Below are 19,200 nucleotides of genomic sequence, written 5' to 3'. Positions count from 1 at the left end.
ATTTTCTTCCAAGTGGATCGCACCAATCGGATCATAGGTAATAGACGGGGAGCATTTATTTTTTCCAATTCCAGAAGACCCAGCAGACATTTAGCACCGACAGAGCTAACTAAGTGGCTTTCAGAGTTAGGGAGATAATTATGAGGCATCCATTTACATAATGCTTTAGCCTGTCCCGCCAGATAATATAAAAAGAAATCTGGCAATGCCGCTCCTCCCCCTTGTTTAGGTCTTTGCAAAGTAGTCAGTTTAAGCTTGGGCCTGCTTTTCCCCCACACGAATGAGGCAACATGGGAATTTAAGTTGGTGAAAAAGAATTTTGGTACAATTACTGCACTATGTTGAAGACAGTAGTTGAATTTAGGGAGCAAAATCATTTTTATGAGATTAATGCGGCCTGCTACAGACAATGGAAGTTTACTCCAAGATGTAAATTTCAATTTAGCGTATTCCAGCAGGGGGAGAACATTGAGTTGCAGATCCCACCCACTGCATTGGGACATATAAATACCCAAGTACTTGAATTTAGACACTATGGGCAATGAAGAGAGAGTATTAAGATTAGGTGCTGGGAGCTGAGTTAGAGGTAATAGGGCAGATTTATCCCAATTAATATATAGGCCTGAGAACCCACTAAATTTATCTGGTAGCAATTACCCATGGCAACGTTTCTTCTGCCCTATCCATGAATACTATCATGTCATCAGCATATAAACCAATGATGTCAGTGCGGTCCGCTATTTTAATACCATCAATACCGGGGGTAGAACGTAAACGTACAGCTAATGCCTCTATTGCTAGAGCAAATAAGGCTGGGGAGAGGGGGCACCCTTGACGGGTTCCCCTATATAGTGAAAATGGTTCAGAAATGGAGCCGTTAACAATTATACGGGCCTTAGGTTTCAAATACAACACACCAACCAATTTCAAAAAATTTTCCCCAAAGCCATATTTCTGCAGGCAAGCGGACAGAAAGGGCCATTCAAGAGAGTCGAACGCCTTGGCTGCGTCTAGCGATGCTAGTGCCCAGCTATTATCTGGCAATAAAGAGCTATATTGAATCACCGACTGAACCCGCCTAATATTTATAGAGGTGCCCTTACCAGGCATAAAGCCAGTTTGATCTGGATGTACAATATCTAATATGATGGAGTTCAACCTGGTAGCCAGTATCTTAGCAAAGATCTTATAATCCACGTTTACCAGCGATATGGTACGATAGGATCTGCACTCCAAGGGATTTTTCCCCTCCTTTTTAAGTACGATAATATGTGCCTCATAAAAAGTATCGGGTAAACACCCTCCCTTCCATATCTTTTTAAATACTTTCAATAAAAGCGGAGACAGTTACTCCCGGTATCTCCTATACAACTCCACAGGAAAGCCATCCGGCCCAGGGGCTCTTCCAGAGGCCATATCTGTTATAGCTTGCTCCACTTCTTCCAGGGTAAATTCAGCGTCCATAAAGGCCTGCTGGGTGGAACTCCGTGTAGGGAATGTTATATCGGACAAATATCCTAAACAATCGGAAACACTGAAACCGCTCTTAGATTCATACAACCCTTTATAATAGTTATAAAAACATTGAAGTATTTCCTCAGTGGTGGAGTTTAGTGAGCCGTCTGGTGAGCGAATTTGTATTATCATGTTAGATGTGTTGTGTTGACGCACCAAGTAGGCCAAAAATTTTCCCGCCTGATTCCCCATTTCAAAGTACGATTGTCGCGTAAAAAACAGCTTACGCTTAGACTTGGTGTCTAAGTGTTGGGTGTATAATCTTTGCAGAGTCAACCACTCAACCATATTATCATTAGTCTGGTCAGATGTATATGCGGCCTCAGCATTTCTCAAACGTTGCTCAACCTCATCGTCCTCCCTTGATGTTACCCTTTTGATATAAGAGATCGTAGAAGACAGACAGCCCCTTAGATATGCCTTAAGTGTATCCCAAAATAAATTAATATTTTGAAGTTCTGAGTGGGACTGAATGTAGCAGTTCAACTGATCAACTGTCCTATCATCTGAATCTATTAGTTTAAGCCAAAAGGGATTCAATTTCCATACTCTACCATTATTCAATTTCCCAAACACGAGTTTAAGTGTAATCGGGCTGTGGTCTGAGGTTCCTCTATTGCCGTGTTCCACACTATCCACCCACTACACTAAGTCGCCGGACCCGAAGATATAATCTATGCGAGAGAGGGAGCTTCTAGTGGATTAGTGGCAGGTGTATACCCTCTCCCCAGACGCATCCTCTATAGGTCTATCCAGCCGCTATTTTCCATGAATAGTGCCAGCTGAGTCGGGGCCGAGGAAGGGAGAGAGGACAAAGGTTCCCCAGGCGACCCATCTCCCAATCTCATTCTATCAAGACCACTGTCCATAACTAAGTTGAAGTCACCCATACAAATCACATTCGCGTCTGGGTAATTTAACGCAAAGCTCATTGCCATCTTATGTATTGAAGTATTAGCCGGAGGGGGGTTATAGATACATAATATGACACATTCGCGGGAGTTAATGCATGGACAAAAACAAAACGTCCCTCCATATCCCGCCGAGTCGTCCGGGCCTCCCATCGGACATCTCTGTGTATTAATAATGATACCCCTCTCGAGTAGCTAGTGTGAAACGCGTGAGCATACCATTGTACCCACGGTTTCTGTACACCTCTGGCCGTATCCCTGGTCAGATGCGTCTCCACCAGGGCCACGATATGAGGATGATATCGCCTGATTTGAGAAAACACCTTAATTTTATTCCGGGGTGATTTAATACCCCGTATGTTCCATGTCATACATATCAACTCAGATCCCATATTCACCCATTAAAGACATGGTATGCATTGATGGTAAGAGATGTCCACTGATTACGCATAGGAAGTTATAGCAGTTTCAGAGGCGGCTTTTACCTAAATACCTACTGAGACTAGTTAATTCTAGCAAGAAGAAGAAAAAACTTAACAAGAACTGAACAATCCAGGAGCATAATTCAACGCTCCCATCCTCAAGTAAGCCTGGGGATACCCCCGCTGACTCCAGCGTCCGGTATTGTTGGTATGTTGAGCGCTCGCAGGGAGAGCTCCAATTTAACAATTGAGTAGCCGTAAATTAGCCGGGAACACATCAGGGTTCTGTTCCATTAGACATCCCACGGGAACGCAGCCAGTCTGCTGCCTCTGACGGGTCAGTGAAGAACAGGGAGGAGCCGTTGCTGACAACCCGGAGGCGCGCCGGGTAAATCATGGAGTAGATAATGTTCTTATCTCTGAGTTGCTTCTTAACATCTACAAATCTTGCTCGTTGTTTCTGGAGCTCAACGGAGAAGTCTGGGAATATCTAGATTGTAGCATCGTTGAACTTGATGGGACTCTTTTGTCGTGCCAGCCGCAGGATAGCATCTCTGTCCTTACAGTTAAGGATACGTGCCAGGAAAGGTCTGGGTGGAGCTCCAGGAGGAAGAGACTTGGTGGGGACTCTATTGGCTCTTTCCACCGATAACATTGGAGAAAATGTATCTCCCAACGAGGATTTAAGCCAATCCTCCAGGAATTTTTCAGGCTGCTGGCCTTCTGTACGTTCCGGCAGGCCTATGATGCGAATGTTGTTTCGACTCATTCTGTTTTCTAGGTCATCAGCCTTTTGTTTCCAGGCGTTCGTGGAGCCAGCAACTTTTGCCAATTTGGCCTCCATAGGTTTAATGGTGTCTTCTACCTGAGACACCCTTGTCTCCACTTCCGCCATACGTCCCTTCATAGCTTGCATGTCTAGCCTCAGACGCCCCACCTCAGTGTTCACGTCCTCTATTTGTTCAGATAGGGACGTTCTAGTCAGAGATATAGCTTGCATTAATTGTGCAGATGCTTGCTTAAGAGTCAGTTCATCTTGCTCAACCTCATCAATATTATCAGAAAGACGATTTTTCCCCCGCTGGGCTTGTGAAGAGTTATTCCTAAGAGATCTTGTACTGTCCTGGGCATCACTCCTAGCAAACTCTTTTAGCTTGTCAGCTGCAGACGTATTTTTTGCACGTTGCATGATTAACAGGTAAGTGACACAGCAAGGTGGTCTAAATCAGATCTGCAACAGTGTCCCGCGGCCACACCAGGGCTGTTGTATATAGTATACGGCGTTGTTGAGAGCCTCTATGACCAGGAGACGCACTGATGTACTATCAGGAAGTGTAGGCTGAAAGTTTAATCGTAGTCCCTGCAGTAGGGAATATCTTAAGCAGCGGTGATAGCAGTGAGGGGGCCTAAGAAATCTCTAATTGGAGGTACAGCTGGCCGAGCTATGGCTAATAGGGGAGCGCGGGGCTCAATTTTTCAGAGCTCACACCGCGCTGCCCCTTAGTCTGTGGAGAGCAGGTATTTGTTTCTCAGCCGAGCTGTGATAATGAGGAGCTGCGCCGCGCCCTCTGCTGCAGGAGCGCGCGCTTCAGTAATGGCCGCCGCCCCAACCGCCGTTATACGTTCCTCTTCTTTCCCGTCGGGCCAGGGTCCCGCAGCTCTCACCTGCAGGCGCCCAGTGCTTCCCGGGGGATCAGGGAGGGATTCCAGCCGCAGTTATCCACAGCACCGCGCTGTCTGTAAGTGGAGCGTCCTCCCGGAAGATGGCTGCCGCCAGACGCGGGGCTCAACGCACCGCTCATCTTCTTCCCTCGCCGGCACTCTCCTGTCACCGCCTCAGCCCTCTCCAGGGGCCAGCAGCCTCTATGCCTCCAGGGGTCTCGGCAGCAGTAGGATATAGATTATAAAGGGGTCTAATGGGCAGGATGGTGATAGGATATTAGGGAGCTCTCCCAGAACGCGTTCTTCTTCTCACTCCATAGCCACGCCCCCCTTCGCCAGTTCCTTTGACCTCATGATTCTCATTTGGTCTGACATGCACTGTGAGCTGTGAGGTCTTATATAGACAGGTGTGTACCTTTACAAATCAAGTCCTATCAGTTTAATTAAACACAGCTGGACTCCAATGAAGGAGTAGAACCATTTCAAGGAGGATCACAAGGAAATGGACAGCATGTGACTTAAATAGGAGTGTCTGAGCAAAGGATCTGAATACTTATGACCATGTGATATTTCAGTTTTTCTTTTTTAATAAATTTGCAAAAATTTCTACATTTGTTTTTTTCAGTCAAGATGGAGTGCAGAGTGTACAGTAACGGGAAAAAAATGAACTTTTTTGAATTTACCAAATGGCTGCAATGAAACAGAGTGAAAAATTTAAAGGGGTCTGAATACTTTCAGTACCCACTGTAAGTCTGCACCCACACTGCTGAGTGACTGCAAACATCGATTTGGACCAGACAACCCCCTTTAAGCAGTCCAAATAGCCTAGCTCCAGTCCTTACAATGAAGCACGGGGGCTCCCTTTTTATTGATTTCAGCCTTTATAAGGGACATTAACTTCTAATTCTAGAATCGGGGGTTACGGACTTACCCAACAAATCTCTTTCTTGGGCAGTGTGGGGTACAGGTGGCTTACATTCATCTAGCCTTTTTCAGCCGATAGACCATTAATCAGGATACACCAGGATGGCTTCTTCCTGAGTAGGGCGGTACTTTTTAGATGTATTGAGTGGCTTTTGAGTCCTCCTTTTGAAACTGTTAGTTCAGTACTTTTTTTTTTTTCATACTTTATGCTGTCTCGGTCTCCACCTTATCCATGCCTTTTTCACCTATAGTCCTTGAAGTCTGGGTGACAAAGTCTAGCGGTGTTAGCATCTTTTCACCTCTAGGGGTGCACTGGCTAAGTCTGGCTCCTCTGTCTCATTTGGAGGTTAAGGCAAGTCCTTCAAATGATCGACTTCTGATACATTTTCTGGATCTCCAGGGCATGTGGAGATCTGGGGCTTCTAAGGGTCTCCCAAGTAGCCTACCGCCTACAATAGTTTTCCCCAGTAGGTGCCTTTCCACATCTGAGGAATCTTGGCCTTTCCATAATAAGAGTAATCTTCTTTCCCAGCCTGGAGTGAGTATTTTGAATGCTGGTTTGCTTAGGGTTCTCTAGTATGAGTCCAGAACTCCTGTTCATTGTGATAGATGCCCACACACACCTCCCATATTATCCAGACAGATCTTTCCCAGGCTTGTTCTTATACCCAATTTAGTTTTTGGTCATTTAGTTTACTTTCACATTAGGGTTGTCTGACTAGGTTTAAGGGCCCTATAAGGTCGCTATACTGCCATTTAATTTAGCACCTGTTTCATAGATAAGAACCTATGGGCAGTGCTCATAAAGCAATATACTTTTTTACTTTTTGCAGGTCTGGATTGAACTAAGACAGACTCCAAGTTCCTGCCTTGGCTTCCCTGGTCTAGCCTATTTTATCTTATAGGCCAGAGGTCATGACTGCCTACCCGGGCTGGGAAAGCTCTTGGCTCCCATATTATTCCCTGGGAGCCGGTGAAACCTCTAAGGGTCCATCCATTTTTCGCTCCTCTCCCTTTTGCTCTACGCAGACAGATTTCCCCAGTTTTGGGGGGGGGGGGGATTTTTCTCTTTTTTGAGGACAGAACATTTGTGTGTTCTGCTCTCTCCTTTCGCTTTAGTGGAACTCTCTGCTTTTTTCACTTTCGTGAGATGATTACTCTCTTCTTTAGATACTTTGTGAGAGGTTCTCACATAAGTGGATGTAGCTAGAAGCTGTGCAGCTCTACCTGTCTCTCAAAGCTCTTCTCGGATGCCTTCAGGTCATCCCGGTAAGCTCTGGCAGCTTTGCTCCCCCTTTCATTGTTAGGTTGCACTCTGTGTGGACTGCAAGAGCTTCCCAGGCAGTTCTTCACCAGGTATTGACCTTTCAGCTCTGTAAAGCAGCCATTTGCTCATCAATGTATTCCTTTTCAAGTTTTACAGGGTCCACACCTTTTCTTCAGCAGATGAAAATCTGGGGTGGAAGATACTGCTGGCAGCAAATGCTTGAGTAACGGTGGAAAACGTTCTCTAACTGTATAATGTTTACGTTTTTAATACCTTAAGGACAGTTTTGGGATGCCCCACAGTTGTGGTGTCTCTAAATAAGGAGAAATAAGTATTTTTATTTTTTAGTCATTGTAAAATCACTTTCTCGTAGTCTTCAATGGGGGACACAGCTCCGACCCTTAGTTGCCCTGTCGGGCGTGCATAATTTTTCTTTAAATGTTTTAATTTCTGTGACTTTCTCTCACTGTTTGCCTAAACTGAGGAGACTGGTGCTAGCATGTGAAGTACAGTCTGCCAGGGAGGAGCCAATTTTCAGTTAGTTCCGTTAAGGGCTCCTACTCACTTGCGCAAGACTCGGATGAGTCTCCCACGTCAATACCCGGCACTGCACCCCACACTCAGGAGCGGAGCGTGTGGCTGCATGTATTCCTATGCGGCCGCACGCTCCAATCTGAGTGCCAGCAGCAGCGCCGAGTATTAACATGCGAGACTCCTCCGAGTCTCGCGCAAATGAGTAGGAGCCCTAATAGTGGCAGAAGACTATGCAATGATTACAGTGTCCTCCAATGAAAATGAGAAAGGTATTTTACAGGGAGTAAAAAATCCTTATTTAATGAACGTAAAATCAACTATAAAACACAGCTAATTTTAAACATAAGTATCCACAATTTAATCAGAGGACCAGATTAGATATCAAGAATTGACACAATAGTTATCTGCCAAAAGATGCAAGTTTTTACTTTTCACATCTTTTTTTAATGTTGCTGCAAACAAGTACTTACCTATTTATTGTTTTTCTAGATATTCGAAAAGTCTAAGATGTTTACTCCAAAGAAAAGGCAGAAATCTGTACCAGGTTGTGAGCAGCTTAATGAAGCCAACATATTGCTGCGAAGGTCTCCTCGAACACCCCGCTCTCCAGCGTGCACACCTAAAACTCCTTCCAAATCGTCGGCCGAGAAAAAAAGCACAGCTAAAGACTTAAGCGTGTTTTTCTCACCATCTAAAATGGAGGAAAAGACCCCTTCTAAATCTGTTGAAAGAAGAAGCGAGTGTTTAGCTCAGACAACCCCTAGCAGGAGAGGCTCGCCAAGTATGTGTGTGATTTCACCAGTAAAATCTATAAGGCATCCGTTTACACCTCGGAAGGAGGTAGCAGCTGTATATCAGGATGAATTTTTAAGAAGCCCACAGAAAACTCCAAGTGCAAGCGCTAACACACCGACAAGGGTATCACATTCAACTTGCACACCCAGGAAATCTCCCAGGTTACAGATGTCAAGCATGCAGTGTGTTGCACCATCCAGGTATTTACTTCAAACTCCACAAAAAGTGTCTGAAACACCAAAGAAACGATTAAAAAATGGTGCAGACCTGTTAGCTCTTGCAGTAGAATGTACTCCTAAAAAGGTAACTTTCTTCTCCCCAAGAAAAACTTCAGGTATTCAGTCTATGATCCCTTGTCTACCAACACTAAAAACTCCCAGGAAATCCATCCTTAATGATGATGGACTTGGTTGTGCTCAGGAAAATTCAGATCCTTGCCAATTCCTTTGTCACTCAAACAGTAAACCCCCTAAGGAAGCAGATAAAGGTCGAGTGAAACTAGAATCACCTTCTACATCCATATTGGATAAAACATATAATGTTTCCAAGATCATGTCTCCAAGTATAACCCGCTCTTCTATACACAAAATCCTGTCGCCTGGTGGCAAACGTGAACCTATTGTTTTGTGTGAAAGGTTAGACATGTCGTCTTTGGAGAGCTCTGAGGGCACAGAGTCTGTTATAAATAGCTCTCAAACAGATGAAAGTATTGATATAACTGAAGCGAAGGTTGTGCCATCCGAAAGCTGTGACCTAAAAATGAAGGTCTTATACAAGAGAAAATCTTCTGATGGGGGTTTAATGAACCACTTGCCAACGACACCTAAGGGTGGGGGAGATCTAACGTGTACATCACCATATGGACTCCGATGTACTGTGGATAGGAGACAAAGAGAAGCGGCAGCACGTCTTGGAACCCCGCAAATTCCTGCAAAGTTTACAACTCCAAAAAGTCAGAGGAAGCTCAACCCTCCTCCTGTATATGAAGTTGAACTTGAGATGCAAGCGTCTGGGTTACCCAAGCTGCGTTTTAAAAGGACTGACTCCAGTTCTACGGTTGATTTGGGTACCTTACCAAAATCTCCAAATAGATCTCAGAGTAAAAAAGGAAATGAAAGCCCTTTTGGGGAGATGTGGTGTAATAAGCATGCTATGAAGTTGGAACCTGCTTGTTCCTCCCCTTGCCTAAGATCTTCCCACAATACACCTGGAAAAAGTGGACTGCAGACATTAATCTGCCATACTTACACACCAAAAAGGAGCTCATCGAGTACTGCTTCTCCTTCACAGGCAGAAGCTGTAAGCCCATGGACTCCATCACCAAAGTACAAGGATAAAAATGGCAGTGATGTAATTAATAATTGGCCCCGGAAGAAAAAAGCTTTTCCTATGAAGTCGCATCTACTCAGGCAAGAGAAGAATCCGGATTATTCATGCAGTGCTCCATCCAGAGATGAAGGTAGCCAAGAACATGACATAAATAAGGCCTCCCCCTTTGGAGACCTCATAGTAGATGGCGTTTCCAGGCTTCTCGAGCAGTCCCCGGTCTTAGAATGGAAAGGTAGGACTGATATTGGGGCTATGTCATTTAAATCCAGAAAGCGGAGCTTCAATTTCATGTCTCCCACAAAAGAAGAACCAAGTTCTAAGCGATCCTGCACATTGAGTGCTCCCTGTGAGAACATGGAAGAATGTGTGCCGTCATCCGATATGAGCCTGTCGCAGGAAAGTTCTTGTGAAGATGATGTCTTCAATATTGCTGGTAAATTATTGTTCTAGTCCCATCTACTGCACTTTTTGGATATAAAAAAAAAAATTATAATTTGTTGCAATTTGATTGTTTTTCAGCTTTCACCTCACCAAACAAGGTAGTGAGAAATTCTTTGTCTTCAAGTGGACTTTTGGCCCTAACACAGTCACCAATGTTGTTTAAGGGGAAAACGCCCTTATCCAAGAGAGAGAAGCAAGGTGAGCATTAATTGGTTCCCTGAGACATGGCTGGCACAAGAATGGGACGTGGTTTCATATTTGCTTTAGGCTTCATTCAGACATCCTTGAGTCACGTGTTGTATCAGGGTTTTTTATGGATAGACCACTTATCTATTATAATCTACTAGATGGTGGCCCGATTCGAACGCATCTTGTATTCTAGAATATGTATAGTAGTATATAGCGCAGCTCACGCAATATATAGCGCAGCTCACGCAGTATATAGCGCAGCCCGCGCAGTATATAGCGCAGCCCGCGCAGTATATAGCGCAGTATATAGCGCAGCATATAGCGCAGCCCGCGCAGCATATAGCGCAGCCCGCGCAGTAAATAGCGCAGCCCGCAGCGCAGTATATAGCAATGTGGGCACCATATTCCTGTTAAAAAAAAAAAAGAATTAAAGTAAAAAATAGTTGTATACTCACCTTCCTGCAGCCCCCGGATCCAGCCCAGGCATTTAGCGATGCTCCTCGTGACGCTCCGGTCCCAAGAATGCATTGCAGCAATAACACGTGATGATGTAGCGGTCTCGCGAGACCCCTACGTCATCTCCGGTCACTGCCGCAATGCATTCTTGGGACCGGAGCGTCGCGAGGAGCTGGAAAGGCGCCGGAAGGTGAGAATATAATGATTTTTAATTTTTTTTTTAATTATTTTTTAACATTAGATCTTTTTACTATTGATGCTGCATAGGCAGCATCAATAGTAAAAAGTTGGTCACACGGGGTTAATAGCAGCGTTAACGGACTGCGTTATGCCGCGGTGTAATGCAGTCCGTTTAATGGACTGCTAAACCGCTATGGGGGCACTGACTGGAGGGCAGTATGGAGGGGGCACTGACTGGAGGGCAGTATGGAGGGGGCACTGACTGGACGGGAGTAGGGAAGGGAGAATTCGCGGCCAGACTGTGCCCGTCGCTGATTGGTCGCGGGCTGCCGCGACCAATCAGCAACGCAGGATTTCCGTAACAGACAAACAGATGGAAGTGACCCTTAGACGATTATATAGATAGATGGAGCTGTGGACATTTTTAGTTTTGTTTGTTTTTTTCTGCTGTAAAAACTGACACTGACCAAACACTGGTCCAAAACCCTGATGAGTAGCCGTTCGTATTTTTATCTATCTATATGGATCAATGAGACTATTCTGACACTGAAGTTTTGATGTGTATTTTTGCTAAATCGATGAGGTTTAAATAAATATATATATAATTTGTATAATTTGTGTTTACTTTTAGGATCCACTATTCGTTTTTGACTAATAAACCACATCAAAAACTGCAATTTTTCGACTATTTTTTTTTTTTTTTGTTACTGTATAGGGCGTATATAAAAAATAAAATTAAGTATTTTTTTATCAAGGTAGCGTGTAACTGTCCCTTATGGAAATATTGTTTTCTTTTGATGCTGTGAAATATAAGGCCTCTGCTGGCCGCCTTTGGTCTGGTTAACATTACACAAGTCGGTCTCTATCTGTAAGATCTAAAGCTGCATTTTTACTGTGCAATGTGCAGTGTTAAGCGTAACATTTTTGCCGGTCAGCAGTCGTTTTAATAGGTTGTTTACAAGGCCAACCACGATTTAGGCTAAGTTCACATTAGCGTTCGGGGGCTTTGCGGAGGGCTGCGTACGTCCTCCGTTAAGCCCCGCCTATCTCCGCATACTTTTGCATGTGTCCTGCGTACCTAACTTTAACATTGGGTATTCAGGACTTGCAGATGCGTTGTTTTGACCCGACCACAAAGGAACGCAACAAGTTGCGTTTTGTGCGGACGGGTGGCGTGTCAAAACCCAGTGTTAAGATAGGTACGCATGCAGAAGTAGGCGGGGCTTAATGGAGGACATGCCCAGCCCTACGCAAAGCCCCCGAACGCAAATGTGAGCTCTGACTTAGATATTCCCTAAACGATATGTAATTGCTCAATGTGTACAGGCGGCTATTGTTCTCAGCATCACAAGTTCTGTGTACACAGAACGATCTGCTGCCAAGAACTATTATCTTACTCTGTCGCCTCATTGGGGTACACAGGACCATGGGTGTTATGCTGCTGTCCACTAGGAGGCGACACTATGCATAATCTGAAAAAGATTAACTGTGGCTCCTCCTCTGCAGTATATACCCCTGTTCCGCATCAGCCTTCTCCAGTTTTTGCTTAGTGTCGCAAAGGAGGCACACCTAAGATTTTTTCTTTTACTCCGTTTTTTTCCGACGGATTACAGATTAAGAAAAGAGGGTCTCCTGCAAGACTCCCGGAATGGCTCCTTCTTCGGCCCCCTATTACGGGGTGCCCGGTTGAAGTAGAGATGGCTATTCCCCATGTTGCTCCTTCCCCAGTCCCTGGGGTGCTGGTTCGAAGTCGAGACCCCCCCTCCTTCCCCAATTCCTTTTGGTTTCTGGGTTGAGGTCGAGGCGAGGATAAAGGCCCCTGAAGGTGACAACAGCACCCTCCCTAATCCCCCTCTGGCGGTATTAGGTTGAGACGCCTCAGGTAGGGCCTGTACAGGCAGCATTCTACAGCTCCCAGCAATGGGCCAGCACTCTGTGCCTGCATCCAGGGACCCCAGCCCAGCTGCAGGCTCCTGTTGGGGCCGGGGGGAGTGCAGGCAGGCATGGCACATACAGACACAGGGCTCCCTGTGCCCCTGTCTCTGCGGCAGCACCAGCTCTATACTGCCTCAGGGGGACCCCTCACCAGGCCCCCCCTTCCGCTTACAGCCCCACCGCTATCCTGCCTTTAAATCCGGGGGGGTCCGGTTCAGATGCGACCCCCTCCCGGACTTTCGCGCCGGCCTGGAGCCCTTCTGGGCATCAGGCATCTAATTTAGGCCCCGGCTTCCGCCTAGCTGAAGCCACCGCCTCCTCACCACCCCCCGGCCCGCCCCCCCGATGACGAACATGACACTCTACAGTGTCATAGAGGGGGCGGATCGAGACAGAAAGGGCGCGTTTTTACACAGCTTTGCCGCCTTTTTCTCAGCTCTCCGCCCCCTTCTCCCCCTGCCTCTTCTCCTCGGCGGCCATTTCTACTGCAGCAAGGATTAACCCTGCATCTCCCGGTCAGCAGGACCTGGCCAGCCAGTCTCCGGGGGCACAAGACTGTGAATCTTCGGCGCTGGACCTAGGGGCATACTGGTGGGGTAAGATCACAGCTGGGTTGTTTTACTCAGGCTGTGAATCCATATTACCTATAAGGCTCCTCTATAGGTTTCTCTACCCCTGTAAGGTCCTTTGCAGCCAGCCCTTCTGCACCCTGTGCACTATGCCGGGCTCAAGGTCCAAGAGAACCAGGCAGGACTGCTATTATGCATTCTGTACAGCCTGCAGGACCGCTCTCCCCAGTGGCAGCACGTAACGCACTGCCAGGACTGCATCCAGACTACTGCGTCAGAGCCCCAAGAAGCCCCTGCCAATGCCTCGGTGTCTAACGCCGGAATGGGTCACCCAGAGGTCGCAATCTATGACGCAGTCTATAGATAACCTAACCTCCACATTGCTTCAGGCTCTGCAGAGTCATGCCTCGGCTATGACCGTTACCCAGCAGAGGGAGAGCTTGAGGAACAGAACGACCTGGCACATCCACGTCTAGGTCAGCACGCAAGCGGACCCATAGGTCAAGTCCATCTGCGTCATCCCATAGCACACGGTCATCCCCTTCTAGGGAGAGACACCGTAGTTCCAAGTCATCTAGACCGTCCCCTTCCAGGGGCAGACAATGCAGATCTCCGCAATCCCCAACCAGAGAAGGCCTCCTCCCCAGCTCACCCAGCAGGGGACGCCTCAGTGATACACAGGATTCGGAAGGCATCTGCGACTCTGACTCAGACAGGGAAACGGAGGAGTCCCTGATCCCAATCCCCCCCTAGCAATACAGCGCTAGTCGAGGACATAATCTCTTCCATCCATCAGGTGCTGGACATTTCTAATCTGCCACCAGAGGATTTCCTTTGTAGGACCTCTGAAACCGCCTAAGGTTTTCTCTAACCACCCAGAGTTTAAAGCGATCCTTATAGAGCGGCTCTCACAACCTGAGAAATACGCTAATCGCAAATATCTGGAGGCAAGGTACGCTTTCCCACAGAAGGACACCCAGGAATGGACAGATCCACCCGAAGTGGACCCCCCAGTCTCTAGACTAGCACAGACTCTCCTTTTCACTGCCAGATAGGTCAACCCTCAGGGACGCAGCAGACCGGCAGTTAGAACGCATGGCTCGTTCAATTTTCGAGGCGGCAGGGGCCTCCCTGACTCCCGTGTTCGCTTCAGTTTGGGCTGCCAAGGCCATACTGGCTTGGGCCTAAAAAATTTACAAGCTGGCCTCCAAGCATCTGCTCCTGAGCTGTCGGACCAAGCGGTTCAAATAGCAGTTGTAGCAGATTACATGCTTCATGCAGCTCTGGATTCAGCAAGGGGCATAGCTGGGATAGCATCAAACACCATCACGATTCAGTGTATCCTCTGGCTGCGGAATGGAAAGCGGATGCAGCCTCAAAGAAGTCCCTCACGCACCTCCCGTATCTCAGTGGGTGACTTTTCGGTGAAAAGGTGGACACAATGATATCCAATGCCACCGGGGGTAAGAGTACCTCTCTCCCTCAACTGAAACCTATACGCACTTACAAGAAGTGTAACAAAACCGATTCCGACTCCTTCAGAATTCCTCGGGCTGGCCCGTCTCACGTCCAACACAAAATCGTAACCGTTCACCACACAGGGACAACTCATGGTCGACGCAAAGGTCGGACGAGACCTGGCAGTTAAAAGCAGGCCAGTCAAAGCCCAAAGGAGGTAAACTTCAGATTTTTTTTTTCTTTTTTCCTCCTAATGACTCACGGACCCTGGAAGACATCCCACCCGTAGGTGGCCGACTTTGCTCTTCCAGCAAGTCTTGATGCCTACTATAGAAGACAGGTGGGTCAGGGAACTAGTGTCTTCCGGATACAAGATAGAGTTCAACCTCCAACCCACCGAACCGAGTCTTCCTCTCTGTTCCCCCAAAACCGCCAGCCAAGGCTCGTGCCTTCCACCAAGCGGTTCCCTCGCTTCTTCAAGCAGGAGTCATAGTACCGGTTCCCACGGCCGGGCACTTCCGAGGGTTCTACTCCCATCTATTCGAAGTCCACAAGAAAGGAGGCAGCGTACGGCCCATACTGGACCTAAAACAACTCAACAAATATGTACGGGTTCGTCACTTCTGCTGGAGTCCTCTTCGGTCCATCATTGCGTCCATGGAGAAGGGAGAATATCTCGCCTTCATAGAAATACAAGACGCATACCTGCATATACCAATTGCACCTGCTCGTCAGAGTTTTCTCAGGTTCGCAATCGACCAGGACCACTACCAGTTCGCGGCTCCTCCGTTCGGACTCGCCACGGCTCCAAGGGTGTTTACCAAGGTCATGGCAGCCACCATGGACGTCCTGCACTCCAGAGGCATAGTAGTCGTTCCATACCTGGATGATCTACTCATCAAGGCTCCTACCTTCAAGGACTGCGAGCTCAGCGTCTCAATCACAATCGACACTGAGTCGCATGGGCTGGTTAGTCAACCTACAAAGGTCATCACCAACCCTGAGTCAGTCTCTGACCTTCCTGGGAATGCTATACAACACCTCCAGGGGTCTAGTGCTCTTTCCCAGGAACAAGGCACTGGCTCTCGGCCTAGGAGTTCGCATCCTTCTCTGCAAACCCCCTCGATTTCTCTGGTTTGCCATGAGTCCTCGGCAGGATGGGGGCAGCAATCAATAGAAGCGGTCCCAATTTGGCCCAGTTTCACCTCAGGCCTCTCCAACTAGCCATTCCCAAGTCCTGGGACAGTAATCCCTTTCGAAAGGGAGTTTCGGCTAACGTCAACCAAGAGGTCCCTGCACTGGTGGCTCAAGCCAACCTCGCTAGCAAAGGGGAATTCCTTTTCTCACAGGTCAGCGGAAGGTTCTGACCACCGATGCGAGCCTGACGGGTTGGGGTGCAGTGCACGTACACCACAGGGCACAGGGCAAGTGGTCCCCAGTGGAAGCGACCATGCCCATCAACATCCTGGTATTTCGTGCCATCCTCCTGGCATTGAAGGCCTTCCATCACTTACTGGCAGCCTCACATCAGAATACAATCGGACAATGCCACCACTGTGGCATATGTGAATCACCAAGGGGGGACCCGCAGTACCCAGGTGATGCGAGAAGTGTCACTCATCCTCCACTGGGTGGGGGACACAGGCTCGGTTCTCTCGGCGGTCCACATTCCGGGTGGGGACAATTGGGAAGCAGACTTCCTCAGCCGACAAGAAATAGACTCAGGAGAGTGGTCTCTCCATCCCAAATTTTTTTGCCAGATCTGCCATCGCTGGGGGACCCCGGATGTGGACCTAATGGCATCCCACTTCAATGCCAAGGTCTCCAACTTCATGGCCAGAACACACGACCCGCGGTCGCTCGGAGCAGATGCTCTGGTTCAGGACTGGACCCAGTCCAGTCCTGCTTCTGTACATTTTTCCACCTCTCCCCCTGATATCCAGAGTGGTGAGGAAGATCAAACAAGAGGGAGTTCCAACCATCCTAATTGCACCGGACTGGCCCAGACGTACATGGTACGCCGACATCGTACAACTTACAGCAGACGCCCCTTGGCGTCTCCCCGACCGCCACGACCTTCTATCACAAGGCCCGTTCTACCACCAGAACTCAGGGGCTCTCAATTTGACTGCGTGGCTCTTGAGACCTGGGTTCTAACCCAGGCAGGGCTCTCGCCGGACGTCATTGGAACCATGATCAGGGCACGGAAGCCAGCGTCTGCCAAGATTTATTACCGTACCTGGAAAGCTTTCTTTACCTGGTGCGAATCTCGTGGCCAGATCCCACTCCCTTATTCCCTACCCAAAGTACTTGGTTTTCTCCAGTCGGGTCTGGAGGCCAGGCTGTCATTATGCTCGCTTAAGAGCCAGGTGTCAGCCTTCTCAGTGCTTCTTCAAAGGCGCATTGCTACCAAGCTGCAAGTAAGGACTTTTCTTCAGGGGGTTTCCCGATTGGTTCCCCCCTACAGACGACCACTAGAAACGTGGGACCTCAACCTGGTCCTGACAGCATTGCAGGAACCACCCTTCGAACCCCTTAAGGAGGTCCCGATCCGCCTTCTCTCCCAGAAGGTGGTTTTCCTGGTGGCAATCACCTCGCTACGCAGGGTGTCTGAACTGACAGCACTCTCCTGCAGACAGCCCTTCATGGTTTTTCACCAGGACAAGGTAGTTCTTCGTACGGTCCCATCCTTCCTTCCGAAGGTTGTGTCCAACTTCCACCTCAATGAGGAAATTTCACTACCATCCCTTTGTCCGGTCCCGGTTCATAGAGTGGAGAAGGCTCTGCATACGCTTGATTGCGTATATACGTGTCTAGGACTGCGTCCTTCCGGAGGTCTGATTCTCTTTTTCCTCCTTCCGGAAGGCGGCCACAAGGGTCTGCCAGCTTCCAAAAGCTACCCTTGCCAGGTGGATCAAATCCACCATACAAGAGGCCTACCGCCTTAAGAATTCTCCTCTTCTAGCCGGTATTACGGCACACTCTACACGGCCTCCTGGGTGTGTAAGGCGGCCACTTGGACTAGCCTACACACGTTTACTAAACACTACAGGGTTCATACCCAGTCCTCAGCGGACGCGAGCCTGGGTAGATGTGTCCTGCAGCCGGCGGTGCCCTAAATATAGGGGCCTGTCTGCACAATATTCGTACATTGCTTCCCACCCAGGGACTGCTTTAGGATGTCCCATGGTCCTGTGTCCCCCAATGAGGCGACAGAGTAAAGGAGATTTTTGTGTACTCACCGTAAAATCTTTCTCTTAGCCTCTAATTGGGGGACACAGCTCCCACCCTGTTGCCCTTTCCGGGCCGTTGTAACTGTTGAGTTCTCATATTGTTTTCTTGAGCTCGTACATAGTTGCCTTCTTACAGGCATAATTATGTTATTCATGTTACGTTCCTCCTACTGCTTTTGCACACTGCTTTTGCACAAAACTGGAGAAGGCTGATGCCGTCCAGGGGTGTATACTGCAGAGGAGGAGCCACAGTTAATCTTTTTCAGATTATGCATAGTGTCGCCTCCTAGTGGACAGCAGCAAAACACCCATGGTCCTGTGTCCCCCAATTAGAGGCTAAGAGAAAGATTTTACGGTGAGTACACAAAAATCTCCTTTTTAGGAAAACCAAAATATTATTTCCTGCAAAGAATGAGAATTTGCCAATCGCCTGATAAACGAGGAAAGACTGCACAATTATCATGAGATCCTTCATTCACCATAATCATGTATTGTAAATGCACCTTAACGTGTGGCGAGCATATGATCGACAATCTGCTGTTTTTGGTTACATCCACCTCTGAATGTACTGAACCATAACTACATGCATCCAGCACCTGCACAGATAGACAGCAGAATCTCCCGTAAATGTGTTGCATGCAAAAGGTAACACTTCATCAGAGAAGTGAATGTTGCCAGAGACCAAGGAACAGTCTTTGGAGACCACATACTTGGCAGCAGGTATCTTCATTGATGCATCTCAAAGTAGACTTTTATAGATCTTGGAACAAAATTAAGTTTCTCCTACGCCTCATTGGGGGACACAGGACCATGGGTGTTATGCTGCTGCCACTAGGAGGACACTAAGTAAACACAGAAAGAATAGCTCCTCCCCTGCAGTATACACCCTCCTGCTGGCTCTCAGTGAACCAGTTCTTGCTTAGTTTCTGTAGGAGGCACTTGGGTCTGTTTCAGACCCCACCATTTTTATTGTAATTTTTGATTTTTTGTTCTATTTTTTCCTTTAACGGAGCGAATGGGGACGACCTTTCTAGGCTCCGATCTCCCCCGAACCATCAACAAGCAAGTACGTGGAGCGTTCCTCTCGTATCCTTTCCTGCAACGTTGGATGCCAGCCCTGAGCTCACCTTACGGGCGACGGTTCCTTCGCGTTCCGATCTCCCCCTCCATAGCAGGCGACCACATGGAGTAGCCCTCCATCTACCTCTCCTGGAGCCAGGTGCATAGCCGGACATGATATATATGGGGTCCGTGCAGCCCACCTCTGCATCACCACTGATATATCCAAACAATAACCAATAAGCGTATTAAACAGATGGGGTCGAGAGAACACTCGTATCACCCCCTTCCTAATATTACCCAAATATCCCGGGTTATAAG

General features: G+C 47.8%; 1 protein-coding gene across 3 annotated transcripts in view; it reads left to right on the top strand.

The window, feature by feature from the left end:
- Window positions 1-19,200, top strand: part of TICRR (TOPBP1 interacting checkpoint and replication regulator) — a 162,649-nt gene that overhangs the window by 118,620 nt on the left and 24,829 nt on the right. For all 3 annotated transcript variants that reach the window (XM_077263474.1, XM_077263473.1, XM_077263472.1), the window contains exons 20-21: window positions 7,725-9,792; window positions 9,879-9,998. In XM_077263474.1, the coding sequence (XP_077119589.1) occupies window positions 7,725-9,792; window positions 9,879-9,998 (2,188 nt within the window). The remainder of the gene's footprint in view (window positions 1-7,724; window positions 9,793-9,878; window positions 9,999-19,200) is intronic.

Source organism: Ranitomeya variabilis, chromosome 5 (genome assembly GCF_051348905.1).
Source record: "Ranitomeya variabilis isolate aRanVar5 chromosome 5, aRanVar5.hap1, whole genome shotgun sequence".
Lineage (NCBI taxonomy): Eukaryota > Metazoa > Chordata > Amphibia > Anura > Dendrobatidae > Ranitomeya > Ranitomeya variabilis.
The sequence above is the reverse complement of the archived record's forward strand: the minus strand, read 5'-3'. Positions and strand labels throughout refer to the sequence as shown.